The 16,341-nt window shown below is 42.1% G+C and overlaps 1 protein-coding gene across 3 annotated transcripts in view; it reads right to left on the bottom strand.

Moving 5' to 3' along the window:
- The window catches only part of LOC308316058 (adenylate cyclase type 6-like), a 100,483-nt gene that overhangs the window by 22,340 nt on the left and 61,802 nt on the right, over window positions 1-16,341 (bottom strand). For all 3 annotated transcript variants that reach the window (XR_013964114.1, XM_080764404.1, XM_080764405.1), the window contains 2 exons: window positions 1,462-1,611; window positions 686-807 (listed from right to left, as the gene is read on the bottom strand). Coding sequence is in view for 2 of the 3 variants with exons in the window: in XM_080764404.1 (XP_080620530.1) it covers window positions 686-807; window positions 1,462-1,611 (272 nt within the window). In the remaining variant the exon portion in view is untranslated. The remainder of the gene's footprint in view (window positions 1-685; window positions 808-1,461; window positions 1,612-16,341) is intronic.

Genomic DNA, 16,341 nt, shown 5'->3' with positions numbered 1-16,341 from the left:
TGTGCAGTGTACGTGCAGTGTGTGTGCAGTGTGTGTGCAGTGTGCGTGCAGTGTACGTGCAGTGTGTGTGCAGTGTGTGTGCAGTGTGTGTACAGTGTGCGTGCAGTGTGCACAGTGCAGTGCACGGTGCAGTGTGCACGGTGCTGTAATTGAATGTGTGCTGAGGCGATCTATCTTAAGGGACTCTCTTATCTTTCGCTGCTGGCGATTAAGTATTCCCTCACTAGTGTTAATTAGCCTCCTCTCTGCCAAACCACCTTATAGTCCACACTCTGTGTGAGTGTGTGTGTGTGTGTGTGTGTGTGAGTGTGTGTGTGTGTGCGTGTGTGTGAGTGGATTTTGTCACAGTTTTAGTCAACAAAATCATATCGACACTATTTGTGACGCGGGTCAAAAAACGAACCGGGGCGATTTTAAAGCAGTCACCGAACGCAGCGCAACGCAACGCATCGTAGGCAGTGGAGCCACCCTTCATCGATTAAAAAGGGGACATTCCCTGGCGGTGACGGAGAGACGCAACGCTGACGCGCCCAGTGGCACCCCGGCGTTTAGGCTGCAACACACTGCATGAATGTACAGTAGGCTATAGATTGTATGGATGTATAGATTGTAAAGGTTGCATGTATACAATACTGTACATTGTATGCTATGGATGTACTGTACAGATGGTAGAGGTTGATCTGACCTGACGTTGTCGTGCTTCTGGATGTAGATTTTATGGAACATCATGTCTTCCTTCTTGGCATTGATGTCAGCCTTCATCTCCATGGCAACATGCCGTGGCAACACAGAGAGTAACAGGCGTTCCTGGAAAGCATGAGAAAAAAAATACATCACGCTAAGCAGCGCCATTCACCGTTATTCTGTATCCGACAGGTGTGTGTGTGCGCGTGTGTGTGTGTGTGCGTGCATGCATGTGTACAGTATGTTTGTGTGTGTGTGTGCATGCGAGCGTCCGTCCGTCCGTACGTGTGTGAGTGTTACTATTTATATTGAAAATTAGACATTGAGAGGACAAGTAATAGCAATACCTCGTGAAGTAATCATGGTTGTTTTATGATAATGATTGATTTAGAGATAGGAAAATTAAATATTAGGCGTCTCGGAACCAAAAATAGCAGCCCAACAGGACCACAGTGGAGATAAGTCACTGACTTTATAGCATTTTATATCCTTGACGTTTCTGTACATGTAATCAAATCCAATCAAAAGTTTGAGAACCCTGTGTAATAGACAGCTATAATAGACTGTGTGTGTGTGTGTGTGTGTGTGTGTGTGTGTGTGTGTGTGTGTGTGTGTGTGTGTGTGTGTGTGTGTGTGTGTGTGTGTGTGTGTGTGTGTGTGTGTGTATGCGTGCGTGCGTGCGTGATAGAATAGACAGACAGGCAGACAGTGTGCGTGCTTGCGTGCGTGATAGAATAGACAGACAGTGTGCGTGCGTGATAGAATAGACAGCTATACCTGCTGTTGGTTCTCTCTCTGCAGGTGCAGTCTGGCCTGGATGTAGCCCCTGGTCTCCTGGAAGGCCTGCCTCTGGGACACCTCAGCAGGATAGTGGGTGCAGATCCCAATGATGTTAGTGCAAAGAAAGATCAGCACGTTGGCGCTCACCTGGAGACAGACAGACAGACAGGCATGCAAAATTACATCCTGAGGCCCATTCTACAAAATGTTTTCTAAACCAGTAGTTCTTACCAGTGCAATTGAAGCTATACTGTTAGAATTGAAGCAGATTTTAAACGATTTTATAATTGCATTGTACAGTAAATGGCTCTGGATTAGACTGACAGCTACTCTAAATTATTGTCTAAAATGATTGTGACAGCAGAATCCGAATCAATGTTTTTTTGTCAAATCACAGGTTCACAGGTGTTTTCAGGAAAGGGAGGAAGGATTAGATAACAAAGAGAAAAAGATAGAACCAGGTCAAAAAGAGAGAAAGGCTCTCTCTAAAAAAATCTATCTATAAATGTTTTGGTTAGATCTGCTAGTTTTAGCCAACATTTCCCTAGGAATAGGGATGCCAACATTGGCACAGGGGAGGGTGATCACTGGCACACTGGCATAAGTGTGAGAGAGAGAAGGTTTTTCTTTTATAATTTAATATTCCAAAAAAGTGTAGTCCGATAAATGAAGTCCACTCACTTCTACAAATTACATAATAATTCACATCCTGCTGCACATAATTGTACATTCATTCAAACTCCTATAACTCACGACTGGGGAGGGATTAGGTGTGTTATTGCTCTGAGTTTAATGATCATTACATCCTTGTCTAAGGTTACAGTATATGTGTATCCTACAGTATATGGACAATCAAAATCAGTTGGGAATATTTTATTTTGATGGTGGTGTCATAATAATATATGGCACACTGACTATCACAAACATTAATGGCACTTCACATGAAAAAGGTTGCAGACCCTTTACCGATTAAAACCGGGAAAGCATTGCGTGTCAGTTTCGATTTTTGACTAGCAGATATACAGATATACAAGCTCACAGCATGTCACTTGCTGCAAGCTTGAACATCTGCTATTGTTTAAAAAAATATTCAAAAATAGCACATCTATTCGGCTATTTCAAAAACGTTTAAAAACATTCGACGTTTGAAGAAGTTGCGCTAAGCAAGTGGAAAAAGGACATGTCCAAACCAATGAATGGAGGAAGTGGTGCAAGGTCACAGGAACTAAAGTGAGAAAGTAAATAGCTTATCGTCTATACCCTGATAGCCCACATTTATACACTCAGCATTATATAAACAGGACATTTGAATGTAACTTTGACTAACTTTATGTAAACAAAACAGCCTGAAGAGACTGAGGGAAGTGGAAAACTTCTAAAACTGCAACTAGCGTAAGAATCAGTGTTGAAAATAATATTTTATTTCACTGTAGAATTATGTCATGATCATGGTTCAAGGTCTTTTGTTGAAGTTTTGTACACAAGAGTACAATTAACTTAATTTGTTCTTCTGGATCCTCAGATGTAAGTGTGCCCTAAAATAATACAGTGCTTGAAAGATCCTTAAGGTTTCTATGAATGTATTTGACGATTTGCCCAACATAGGAATAGGGTTAACATGCATTTTAAAATGTAATCAAAAATAAATAACATATTTAAACAAATCAGACGGTTTGCATTTCCCAATAATGAAATGCATCAGTCTAACCAGAAGCAGAGATTAAACATGACCTCAGTCAAATTAAAGACCGGAGGGAGACATCAAAAACAGAGATCTGCGCGCACACGTGCACGCGCACACACACACACACACACACACACACACACGCACACACACACACACACACACACACACACACACACACACACACACACACACACAACAGGCCACAGGACATGTTTCTATTTGTAGGATCAGTTTCCACTTAGCTCTTCAGAGTCCATTGGCCAGCTAATAATTTTCACAGCAAGTTTCATGTCAGCTCGCTGGGGGGACATTCACAATTGTCCTGTCCGCCCCCCCCCCCCCTGCATCATGGGAAAGGCTGACCGTGCTTGACCTGTCACAGGGTCATTTCCTCGTGAGATGTGTTTCTTGTTTACAGCCTGAGATTGGAGCTCTTCACTCCAGGGACAGCCGTGGAGGAAGAGCTATACTCTGCCACGGTGTAGAAATACTCTAATCCAGTAAATACTCTAATCCAGTAAATACTCTATAATCCAGTGATCATTCTGCTGGCTAAAACTATACACACATCGCTTTTCTATACATTCGGTTTCCGATTTACGGCTTCCGGTGGAACCTTCAAAATAAGGCTTTCACTGAAGAATGCTGGTGGTTAAGTGAGAATTAATGAATTAATACCTGGCAGTGAGTGTGTAAGTAAGTACTTAAGAGTCTAGCGGTATAAGTACAGTACTTAAAGTACAGACTGTACTTTAGAGTCCACCAGTGGTCCAGAGGTGATGCAGACACTACACACAGCCTGAGAGTCAGCCAATAGGAAGCCCTGCTTGCCAAGATACTTCCTGTATCACACACAAATGAGACTGAACAAGAACTCTGGTGTTTTACTTAAGTAAAAGTATTAATACCACAGCATGAGTTGAAGTCTCTTGACCACAATGTTAACATTTAGATTGCAGGTTATTTAGACAGACGCTAGGTTCATTGTTTACCTAGTTTCAATGTGCATACTAATAGTTTTGATATTGTTTAGACTATAGGTTATTTTTTGTCCCTTTTCTTTCTTTTCAAATGTTTTATCTCAATATTTTTGTAACCCATTTTTTTTCCACCATGCTCTGGTGAAAACAGCTACTCTACAAGCTCACAACATCACAGGTTGCAAAAGCCATGAGTTTTCTCAAACCAGAGCTCAGAATTGTGCACATTTTGGACGCAAATACACCTACAACTTAATCTGTGCGACTCACAAAATACATTTGGGAGTATCTGTGCGATTGGCCATAGTTTCTGTGGTGCATGTCAAACTGGCGGGGGGCCTTCATACTTTACAAATGGGGGTCTGGGGGCTAATAAGTGTAAATGTTGCGGTCCTTGCCATGAACACATTTCCCTACCATGCATTTGTACGAATACTTTCATGTTATAGTGCTGTTTTTATTCATAAAAAAAACCCACACAAATATATTATACAAGTTAAAATGGACGGCAATTAAAGATATTTATGGGGGGGGTAATATCTCACAACGTGTAAGGACTAGTACATATAATTGTTGGGGTCCTCGATATGGAAAAGTTTTAGAACCAGTATTGAAAAAAATGGACACACTCAAGTAAAGTAAAACATTTGTATTTCAGTACAGCACTTGTGTGTGTTATGTATCATTTGGTTTACTTTCCGCCACCAGTGCTAAATACAGGCTGCGGAGTGAGCCAAGAGGAAGGCCTGAGATGAGACATCCTGTATCAGACGTTAATAAGGCCGAGAGGAGGAAAAGCTTTGAGCTGAGTCAAAGAGGGCCTTCCCGTTATCGTCCCTTAAGAGCCACGCTAGGGCTACAATGTCTTCCAAAACAAAGTTATCTAACGTCAATATTTTGTCTGTGTCTGATATTCAGGGTCGCAGGGTTCTATTTGGGGGGTTGTGTGAATGTTTTTTTTGTTATCCAGGGCTTCTGGGATTCAAACCAGTTTACCACATTTTGTGAGAAAAATTGAGCAAACCGCAGGTCTACGATAACAAGCCCAAAAAGAAGCGACTATAGGCCACATTTATACTGTACTGTACTGTACAGTACATTGGCTATTTGGAAATAGCCGGTCTACAAGCTCACAACGCATCGCAGATCTGCTATTTAAAAAATATTTGGAATATTTCAATAACACAAATCTTGAATGGTTTGGTGTAGATTGGTAAAGGAGCAAACCAAGTACAGAGCCAATTAAAGGTAATGTATTTAATGTACACAACACTGATAGTCTATGATTCTACCGTATCTCTGAAATCTATTAAAAAGTTTAATCTGCAACACAATGCGATATGTATTGGAGTTACAAACATACTAATACGCACATGGCTTGGTCGAGGAGCTGGGTTTAGAGAGTGACATCAGAAAAAGAAGAACGATCCAAGGCTCTTCATCTGGTCAAACTCCTAGTTTGACCAGATGAAGACCAGATGTCGTCAATAAATTAATAATTGGAGCAGATGAGTGTTTCGGGTTCATTCTTTTTTTTCTGATGTATTGGAGTTACCTGCTTTCATCTCTCTCTCTCAGCTAAAGGGTCCTCGGCCTGAAAAACGATGCTTTAGGACATGGGTTTTCAACAGGTGGTCCGTGGACCACTGGTGGTCCGTGAAGGTGTTGCATGTGGTCCCTGACCATGCATTTAGTAATGTAGGAAAGTGAAGATTCGTGTTTGAATTTATTGTATTGACCACAAGTTGAGAAACAATGCAGTAAATGAGAAATTATGTCGATGTCATCAGTTACTGGGAAGTCTACTCTGAACTTCCACAGAAAAGTGAGTTAGAATCTCAAGGGAAACCATATATACCGGTTTGCCTGGTTGAGTCACCATTATAAAGAAATGTGCCCATAATCAACCGCAAGTGTCTGCTTACTCATAAGTTACAATGAACAGCAACATGAGTTTAATATGGAAGGTTAATTTCTTTCCCCCACACCACGACGGTATCCCCCCTCCCAACACAACAATGGTTAATTCTCAGTCAGCGTGGTGGTCCCTGGTTTATAATCAGTTGAAAACCCCTGCTTTAGGATACAATACATGACCATTGAGTTGAGTGAATGTCACTTTCTAACTCTACAGTTGGGTATACACGTCAACCGGCAACCCGCAAAAATAAAGTACAGACAGAGGGAATGCTCTCTGCAGACAGACACCGCCCAACACACTTCTCGTGGGATGATTGATTGTAGTTCTTTGCTATTTTACTATGTCTATGTTGAAATTGTAGGCTACTTGATGCTGGATGTCTCTGCTATACACATAACAGGCACTCAGTTTGCACACACATTTACGCTCAAAGGACCACAATGAAAATACACAAATACCTGTACGTACTACTACAAATAATATGCTCATGCACGTTTTGTCAAAAACAATCAATCAATCAAATCGATCATGCAATCAAGAATCTGCTTTATTTACAAACAAACTAAAGGCAAGGAATACAGTAACTCAATGTAAAATGTTTGGTAGAGTTGTGCAAATTATTATTATAAGGTAAATCCAAGGTAGTAGTAGGGACAGTTAGCTTAAAAATAGAATATAATCTTTTAATCCACACAATGCCCTTTTTTATGCTTTTGACCCACCCACCACCACCCCCCCACACACACACTTCTCCATTGACCTAGGAGGAGAAAGGTGACCAGAGGTCAGAGGTCACAGAGGAGACGAGTAGAGGAGGAGATCAGAGGTCACAGAGGAGACGAGGAGAGGAGGAGAAAGGTGACCAGAGGTCACAGAGCAGGAAGAGCATCACAGAAAGGGGGGTAAAGAAAGCCGGTTACGACGATTAGGAGAAAGTATAGCGGATCTACAGGCTCACAATGCGGCATGTTGTGAGAGCTTGTAGATTGGCTATTTCATTGGTCTATAGGGCGGCCGGTGAGACGGCAATCTGGGGCTATAGGGTGGTGAGGGTTAACCCATTCTGACCGGGCACCCATTTTGGTGTTAGCATCATGTTATGCTTTAGCTATTGAAAAATAGCAGATCTACAAGCTCGTATCGCGCCACCGAGTGGCGCGATACGAGCTTGTAGGTCTGCTATTTTTGAAAAAATCGAAGAACGACTGACATTTTTAGAATCTGATCTCAGGTCAGAATGGGTTAATCAGACCAGTGTGTGTCCCGTGGAAACCTCGTATGAATCTGATCTCAGGTCAGAATGGGTTAATGGCAGCCCAAACCACTTCCTCCGTGAGGAGGATCCAAAAGCTAGGGTTTAAAATCAGCCTAAAAAAAATTGTGCCGAGGCCGAGATGTTTGCTGTTCAGCAAATCTTGTTTTGCTGTTCAACCCACGACGACACAACACACATAGAAGGAGTCTGCATACTGCCTGGTCAGACGGAGGAGGAGCCAGGCCCGGCCCGGGGCGCCCCCACAGCACCAGGAGCCTCTTAGTGTCGCTAAACATCTCATCGGCCATCTCCACTGTTGACTGTCTCTCAGTCTCAAAGAGACAGTGGGGGGCTGTAGTATCATTATGCCACTTGGACACAGGCCGGGGTCTGATCAGACTTGGACGGGTCGCCTGGAGTTACTATACTACTACTAGCTAACAGACTACAGACTACTATACTATAACTTCTATAAGGGTGTGTCTTGATGCATTACATAGGGACTGCACCCGTTTTATTTATTTGTGTTTAATGTGTTTTTTTCTTTTCTTTTACTATGTAGAACCAATTGTTCTCGATTTAAATGTTGTGATCAGAGCATTCTTGAGGTCTTTCATAAAAGGTCAATACAAATACTATATATTATATAATATCCTATTATATAAAAATAATAGGATAAATGAAACACGGGCACACTCACATATTACGATATCAGTCACCAGAATCGAGGACGGGGAGTTTTCAATGAGTCTAACATGGAGTTTTACTCCTTACAAATGACCCCAAACCTGCATGTGTGAAAGCTAAATGTCCCTTTAAAACGGACCAAACGTGAGGGGGGAGGGCTGAGAGATGATGAAAGAAACAAAACAAAACAAAACAAAACAGCAACGCAGATAAAAATAAACAGAACGGGAGAGAGACGGACGTCGAGGACAGGAAGGAGCAAACAGGGGAGCAGAGAGAGAGAGAGAGGAGAGAGGAAGGGGAGGGGACACACACAATGAGAGGATGAACACGGAGAAGAGCAGAAGCGCCGCTCTGTTTACCTCTGTCACACAGACAGACGAGGCCTTTTTAGCACCGCTACCAAAAACACCAACAACAACGTACGTACTTGAAACTGGCATGAGTCACCGTCGTTTTTTTGTGCGAATGAACGACGCTCGTGGAAAAGGTTGTGCCAAAGGGGTATAAATATGAGTGTATGTATGAGAACGACATAGATAGGGGGGAGAGAGAGTGAGAGAGAGAGAGAGAGAGTGCGCGCGTGCGTGCGTGCGTGTGCAGGGGGACACAGTGACATTAGGCAGATGGCACACAGTGCTCAGCTCTGTTTACATTACTCTCACTGTTCAAGCAAAAACAGTCGTGAGACAAGAGTGGCGTGTGTGTGTGTGTGTGTGTGTGTCTGTGTGTGTGTGTACATGAGTGCTGTGGGTGCAGGTGAAACGCTGTCTCCCACCTCTGTATATACGGTACATGCATTAGTCAGGGCTTCTGTGTGTCTCTCTCTAGAGTCTATAGATCTACAAGATGTTTATTAGATGATATCACTGGTTTTGCATGTCACGTCAAGGAAATTATTAATATACATAATAATAATAATGATAATAATTAATTTTACTTGTATTGCACTTTTCATTCACAGGGAATCCCAGAGTGCTGCATGGTTTAAAACATATCAATCATAGGTTTATCAAAAAAAGCTGGCGCAAAACAGTTCAACATGAAAAAGCCTTTCCGAAACAGGAACGTTTTCAGGCCTGTTCTAAAAGATTCCAAGTCCATGGGGGGGAGGCCGTTCCATAGGCGCGGTGCTGCCGAGCAGAAGGCCCCGGTCCCCCCATGGTGCGCAGATTGGTATCAGGAACCCGGAGCAGAATTGTTTTTGCAGATCTCAGGGTGCGGGTGGAGGTTGTTTTTGGAGGGTTGATTCGTTCCTGTATAGGTAGGGAGGGACGTGTCCGTTTTGTATATGATCCGCCGTGTCAAATCCAGCGGTTATCAGGAGAGGAGGTTCAGGTTCAGCATCAGGAGAGATGGTGATCCTTCAACAGATCATTATGTCACCCTCAGCAGGGCTGTTGCAGTACTGTGGGGCTGTATACGAAACCCTGACTGAAATGTCGTATAAAAAAGGTTGTTGTGGTTGAGATGGTCCTGGAGCTCGAGAGGCAACCACCACGGACAGGATCAGGCGAGGTTGGGAATATATAGGCCTGACATTGGCCAGAACCTCCGGGTCCGCAGGGTGGGCTTCTTTAGAAGGGCGACGGATGACGAGCAGCAACCTTGAGAGCAGATGGGACATGAGCACTGAGCAGTTTGGAGGGAGAGGTTGACAGTCTGTGTAATGAGAGGACGACTGAGGGTGGGAATGTGTGGTTTAAGCAGAGCAGTGGCGAATGGGGTCCAGGGCAACATGTGTGCAGGATTTCATCTTGCTGATGAATTCCTCCATGTGGCTCTGCTGAACCTCAGTGAAATATGGGAGGGGACGGCAGGAACCCAGGCAGGGGGTTGGTTGGTGTCCGGAGAAGGCAGGGGGGGGGGGGGGGGGGGGGGGCAACAGACAGAGAGCGAATGTTGTTGACCTTGGATCTTAAAAGAAAAAAGTCAATAAAATGATTACATTTGCTCCTCAGTTGCCTCAGTTGAGGATTGTGGGCTTCAGAAGATTGTCTATAGTGGAGAAAAACCTGTTTAGAGTTGTTGCCAGGGTTTTCATTGATTAGGTCGGAGTAGTAGAACTGAGACTGAAGCATCTTTAAGGGATTTGGAGCATATGCCTTTTGATGTTCACGGAAAATCTGCTTATGCACAGTGAGCCCAGTCTGGGCTCAGTCTGCCCAGAATGTTTGAAGCGTCGTTCCAGAACACGCCCACGCCCCCCCCCCTCCCCCCATATAGGCTACTGTACATACAGTATATGTATTTGGCTGCGGAAACCACACCTGTGTGAAGCGAGGGGCGCTCTTATCCTCATACAGTACATCATCATACATCACCTCATTCTGGCCAATCGCAAATTGAGTCCTCACTTTTGTCTTGTTTGTGTTTACACATGCAGACCCTTAATGCTGGACACATAGGAGCAACCCCTCAAAAATAATAAGTTGTGCCACAAGTGGTTACCACGTTTGTTAGAATATCGTGTTGTTATTGGACTGGTCCGTGTGCGTGTCGCTTTAAGAAAGGGTGTGTGTGTGTGTGTGTGTCACACACTCTCCATGTGTTTGAGCTCACAGTCCAAAACTAATTGCTTGCTTTTCTCAAGAGGGTGTGTGTGTGTGTGTGTGTGTGTGTGTGTGTGTGTGTGTGTGTGTGTGTGTGTGTGTGTGTGTGTGTGTGTGTGTGTGTGTGTGTGTGTGTGTGTGTGTGTGGGGTTGACAGAGTACACACAGAGGTCCTGGTATTTATGCTTATGCAACACCTCTTCCGCTAGACTACTGTACCTGTCCTGTACCATATGCCTGATAGCTGCATTATGTACTGTACTGTGCAGTGTTTTACAGTATGAATGAATGAATGATTGGACGGATGGATGTCGTTGTCCTGCAGAAACCAGCTCCATTTTTCGGGGTTTTGCGTAGTTTTTTTCCCTAAAAATAAATCAATACTATTGAACACCCTTCAACGTCTTTGTGTTGGTTAAAAAAACAATAATGAACCAATGAAAAGTATTAAAAAGCGCTTCTGACAAAACCCATTAGACCCTCAAAACTGTCTTGCTAAAGCAGCTAACTCCACCACCTTGACAATTGCGCAATTGCTATAGTGTGGACATTGATTGACTGTGATATTGAAGTGTGTGTTTGCCTGTTCTCTGTGTGGCTTCTTTAGTTTGTGCTTTACGTTTACGTTACGTTACAGTCGCTGCTGTTCAAGCCTATAGGTGTATTGTTACTTTCTGTTGTTCTTGCCCTGCGATGCATTATCCTGTGTTACCGTTAAAGTGTTTAAGTAAAGTATCGTTTTTACGACTCCCGTTGCCTGCTTGCTTTCCTGCTTCGTTGGTTCCTAAATCACAATCCTGTGTGAAGGCTTTCTTCATATCCTGAAAATTTTACATTTTGGAGTTAGCCGGTTTCTGCCCGACAGCAGAGATGGATGGATGGATGGCTGGATGGAATACGTACATGCATGTCACTCATTCTTGAGATGAGGGACAAAAGTGGAAAAAACATGTCCCACACATAAGAGCCTTATTTTATGTAAAAAATAAATTAATTCATAAAAATAAAAGCACTTGCAAAGTTAAGTGTAATACAGTTGTGTATTATTATGCCCTTAATTTCATTATAATTGTTTTCATATTCCATCTGAATTAGTTAAAAGCAGGCCCTGTACCCAAAAAGGCCTGTATTTAGCCTGTCCCCAGCAAGTGGCCACAATTTCAAACTGCCAAAAAAGTGTCTAATACTGTCACAATCACATAAATATACATACTAAATTAAAGTAGATTGTCAACAACATAGCAAATAATATACACAGTTAATTTTAATTTATATTTTCTATTAAATATCTCATATCAAATGTTCGTCCCACGTCTCCGTCAACTCCGTCAGGTTTTTTTAAAAGTCTTAAATTAATCAGAAAATATTGTCGACAGATTTAGCCTGAAGACTCCTTTTCCAAGTCCCATTTATATTTGTTGCAACAGTGGAGTACCTGGTCTGACAAGCATTCAATTGTTTGATATTTTAAACAAACAATGTTGATAACAATGTGGTCACAGCTTTTACATGTCAACTCCGTCAGGACATTATTATGATCTTTTTAAGAATTCCAAAATAATGTTTATTATTTTAGTTTAGGGGTTAGGTTTAGCTAACAAAATTAAGCAAAAACTAAATGGCTACATTGTACTAAAGAGGGTTAAGATGAAAACAAATACCATTTTGTCAACTCCGTCAGACGTCAACTCCGTCAGATTTTGTGTCTGACGGAGTTGACGTGTATCTGACGGAGTTGACAAAAGTGTTCCTAAAACAATAAAATTATTGTTTTTGAATAATGGGCAGTATTCTAATTTGGCACACAGTTAGAGCATGCCTTAAGGAACATTTTTGGCTATGGGGCCATCACAGATTTGTCTCGTGGTGACCATGGCAGCCATATTACAAAAGAGCCGCCACCTGATGTTATTTTACAATAACTCAAGTTCTACACCACCTAGGATCTTGATTCTGGTGACTAAGACCTCATTTTCAAGGATGAGGGATACAGTGGTACAATTTAGACTTTCCCTGTGACCATGGCAGCCATTTTTCAAAATGGCCGCCACCTGCTGTTATTTTACAATAACTCAAGTTCTACACCACCTAGGATCTTGATTCTGGTGACTAATCATACATTTTCAAGGATGTGGGGTACATTGGTAATATTTAGATTTGTCCTGTGACCATAGCAGCCATTTTTTTTTCCAAAATGGCCGCCACCTGCTGTTATTTTACAATAACTCAAGTTTTAGACCACCTAGGATCTTGATTTTGGCGACTAATCATACATTTTAAAAGATGAGAAATACAGTGGTACTATTTAGATTTGTCCTGTGACCATGGCAGCCATTGTTTTTCAAAATGACCACCAACCTGCTGTTATTTTACCAATAACTCAAGTTTTAGACCACCAAGGATCTTGATTCTGGAGACTAATCATTACATTTTCAAGGATGAACTTTCTCTGGGAGAGGTAAGGGCTTATTTCAGGTGCAGGTTGAGTTTCTACTGACAGGACATTAAAAGGAGGTGGGCTTTCTGGCCTTTGACTTGCCCCTTTCAGGTACAGATGCACAGTTTGACTTCACTGGCCACTGCAGGGAACTGTGGGGGAGAAACTTTGGTCTCTTGACACCCCGATTAGGTTCAGGGTTTTTTTTGGTGGAGACTTGCCTTTCATGACATCTTTCCTGCAGCAGTTGATCTCCTTACTGCCAGTGGTGGCACACTCTGGGTCTCTGGGGCATTGTATCTTGGTGGCCTCCTGCCAGTGTTTCTCCATCCTTCTCCTGAGCTCTGTGTTCTGGGGCTCTGTTATAGTCAACTTACATTGTCTTGGCTGGAGATTGCTTTCCTGCAGGGTCCAGCCCAGTCTTGTGCAGATGGCTGCTGGCCCACCTGGAGGCCCCAACCTCACTTGTTCGGTTGGTGTGATTAGGTGGGGTGGTCTTCCCCAATCAGGATGAGGGGTTTGACCCTTTCAAACGGCAGTCTGGCCAAGTGTCTGTATTTAGTTGTGAGTTTAGATACAGGATACGATTGCTCACCCAGCCCCAGGTGACATGAGGTGAAGGCTCCTTTGATTTGGTAACATTGCTTTGGTTGACATGCTGGGGACACAGAGAAAGACACTGATGCCTTCAGTGTCTGCACATCCTGCCTGATGGTCCTGAAGCCAAATCTTCTGTCTTCAGTCTTTCGCTCACTGTTCACTGCTCACTGTTCACCTCACCGAATTTAGCCCAAGGAGTTTGACCCCTAGTTTGGCCATAGACCCCCTAGTTTGGCCATAGCCACTTGCCCAAATGTGCCGACATGTGCTGACCTCATCACATCTGTGATGATGGCTATGGCCGTTTTTAGCCAACGTAGTGTTTTTTGTGCAAAACTAATGTTTGGAATGGATCCAGAATCATGAAAAGCCCCTAGTTTGACATGCCACATGCTACTTAAAGCATAATGAAATTTAGAACATTTAGCCTTATATTGTTTGTTGATGGTACCCAACTTTCAGCAGCTGTCAAACATGCCCCTAGGGTGGTCAAATAGAAACCAATGTGGGATATGTTAGTAGACACCTTTACAAACATTGGTGAAGAAAATTCTTGGTAAGAAATGTATTCACAGATTTTATATTATTCTGATAATATTCCCTGAGTAAATTGGTAAAATAATAGCAGGTCCACCATTTTTGAAAATGTCTACCATCCATGGTCACAGGATAAATCTAAATAGTACAACTGTATTCCTCACCCTTGAAAATGTATGATTAGTCACCAGAATCAAGATCCTAGGTGGTGTAGAACTTGAGTTATTGGGAAATAACAGAAAGTTGGCGGCCATTTTGAAAAATGTCTACCATGGTCACAGGACAAATCTAAATAGTACCAATGTATCCCACATCCTTGAAAATGTATGATTAGTCACCAGAATCAAGATCCTAGGTGGTGTAGAACTTGAGTTATTGGGAAATAACAGAAAGTTGGCGGCCATTTTGAAAAATGGCTGCCATGTTCACAGGGCAAATCTAAATAGTACCACTGTATTCCTCATCCTTGAAAATGTGGGATTAGTCACCAGAATCAAGATCCTAGGTGGTCTAGAACCTAAATCAGTTAAACTTGTCAACTCCGTCAGATGTTCGTCAACTCCGTCAGACGTTCGTCCCGTGATGTTTTTGTTAATTTCCAAAGAAATAGAAAATTCGCTGTCAAATCTTTTGTGCTTATGTATTGAAACACCAACTGAAATGATACGTAATGATGATTTTTTATTTTTTTTACATGGTTTTCATGTTATAATATTGAAAATAAAGGTTGAAATGACGGTTTTGAGAAATTGGATATTTCATAATAGTGTGATATTGGAACAAAATAATATTAAAAGATTTGTATTACTTAACTTGATTACTGAAAGCCATTATAAGATAACTGAGGACTTTATATTATTGTTGAAATGATAAAATTCAATTAAAAGGGATTTTAGTGTGTCTGACGGAGTTGACATGAATCAGGTATTAAGTGCATAAATGTCCCATTTTAGAAAGAAATGTTATGCGAAAAACCTGTTCCTTCTCAAGATTGGTAGTTGAGACCTGTGTCTACAAATACATCTATTTGATTTGAATGTATCTTTAAAAAAAAAAAAATCCAGTTTGAAAAAAGTTTTGTCCCTTATCTCAAGAATGGGTGATATATATATGCATACTGTACATGTATGTACATACTGTATACTTGTATAGCTACCTGCCTCTTTTCCCAACCCTCCACATGTGAACTGGCCGACCCCGTCTGTGTAACGGGTCATTCCACTTCACTGCAGGGTTAATTACATTACTATGTCATTGACTCATTGTGGTCTCCTCTCCTCTCCTCCCCTGCTTTGCTTGTTGTTCCAACACCATTATCATTAGACTTGTATTAAGACTTTTTTTTCTCTACAGTGGTATATCGACTTGTAGGCAGCCGGTATATGACCACTTTTCTAAGCACTTTCAACCTATAGATAACATTTTCTGAAAAAGAAAAGAAAACCCTTGTTTTTAACTTATTGGTCGAGCGTTGCATAATTTGTGCTGCATATATAGCCAGTATAAATGTAACAAAATCTAACCTATCATATCCTTTAAACCAGTGGTTCTCAAAGAGGGGTCCGGGGACCCCCAGGGGACCTTGAGGGGGTTCCAGGCGTCCCCAGCTAAATGTATTTAAAACAGCGCGTCACTTTGTGGAGTTTGTGCCGAGACATGTATACTGTGGCTCTAGACACAGGATCTTTTTGACCTGATGGCCAAGATTAATTTCATCCCCTGAGCAAGCAGGCTGACTATTGGCTCAATGGTAAACATGGCAGCACGTGCTGAGGAAACCGGGTTCAAATCAATATGCATTGGAGGAACACAGGTTCTTTTTTTTTTATCTCCTTCCATTTCCTTATAACCACGTAAACCCATTCTGACCTGAGATCAGATTCTAAAAATGTCTTCTACATCCTGGCAGTTTTCTGAAAAAGCTATGTTTCTATGTTCTTAGATTTTTCCAAAAATAGCAGACCTACAAGCTCGTAGCGCGCCACCCGGTGGCGCGCTACGAGCTTGTAGATCTGCTATTTTTCAATAGCTAAAGCATAACATAGTGCTAACACCAAAAGGGGTTCCCGCCCCAAAATGGGTTAAACACTTACACCCCGGCCAGCATCCATAGCAGATCCAACACGCTACAACAACGTATCTTTCAATAATAGAAAACAGAAAATACACTATCTATAGTATAAAGATGTCTTAAATGCCACCCTTAGATCTCCATATATGG

The sequence above is a fragment of the Protomyctophum bolini genome (genome assembly GCF_963924005.1).
Source record: "Protomyctophum bolini genome assembly, chromosome: 5".
Classification (NCBI taxonomy): domain Eukaryota; kingdom Metazoa; phylum Chordata; class Actinopteri; order Myctophiformes; family Myctophidae; genus Protomyctophum; species Protomyctophum bolini.
The sequence above is the reverse complement of the archived record's forward strand: the minus strand, read 5'-3'. Positions and strand labels throughout refer to the sequence as shown.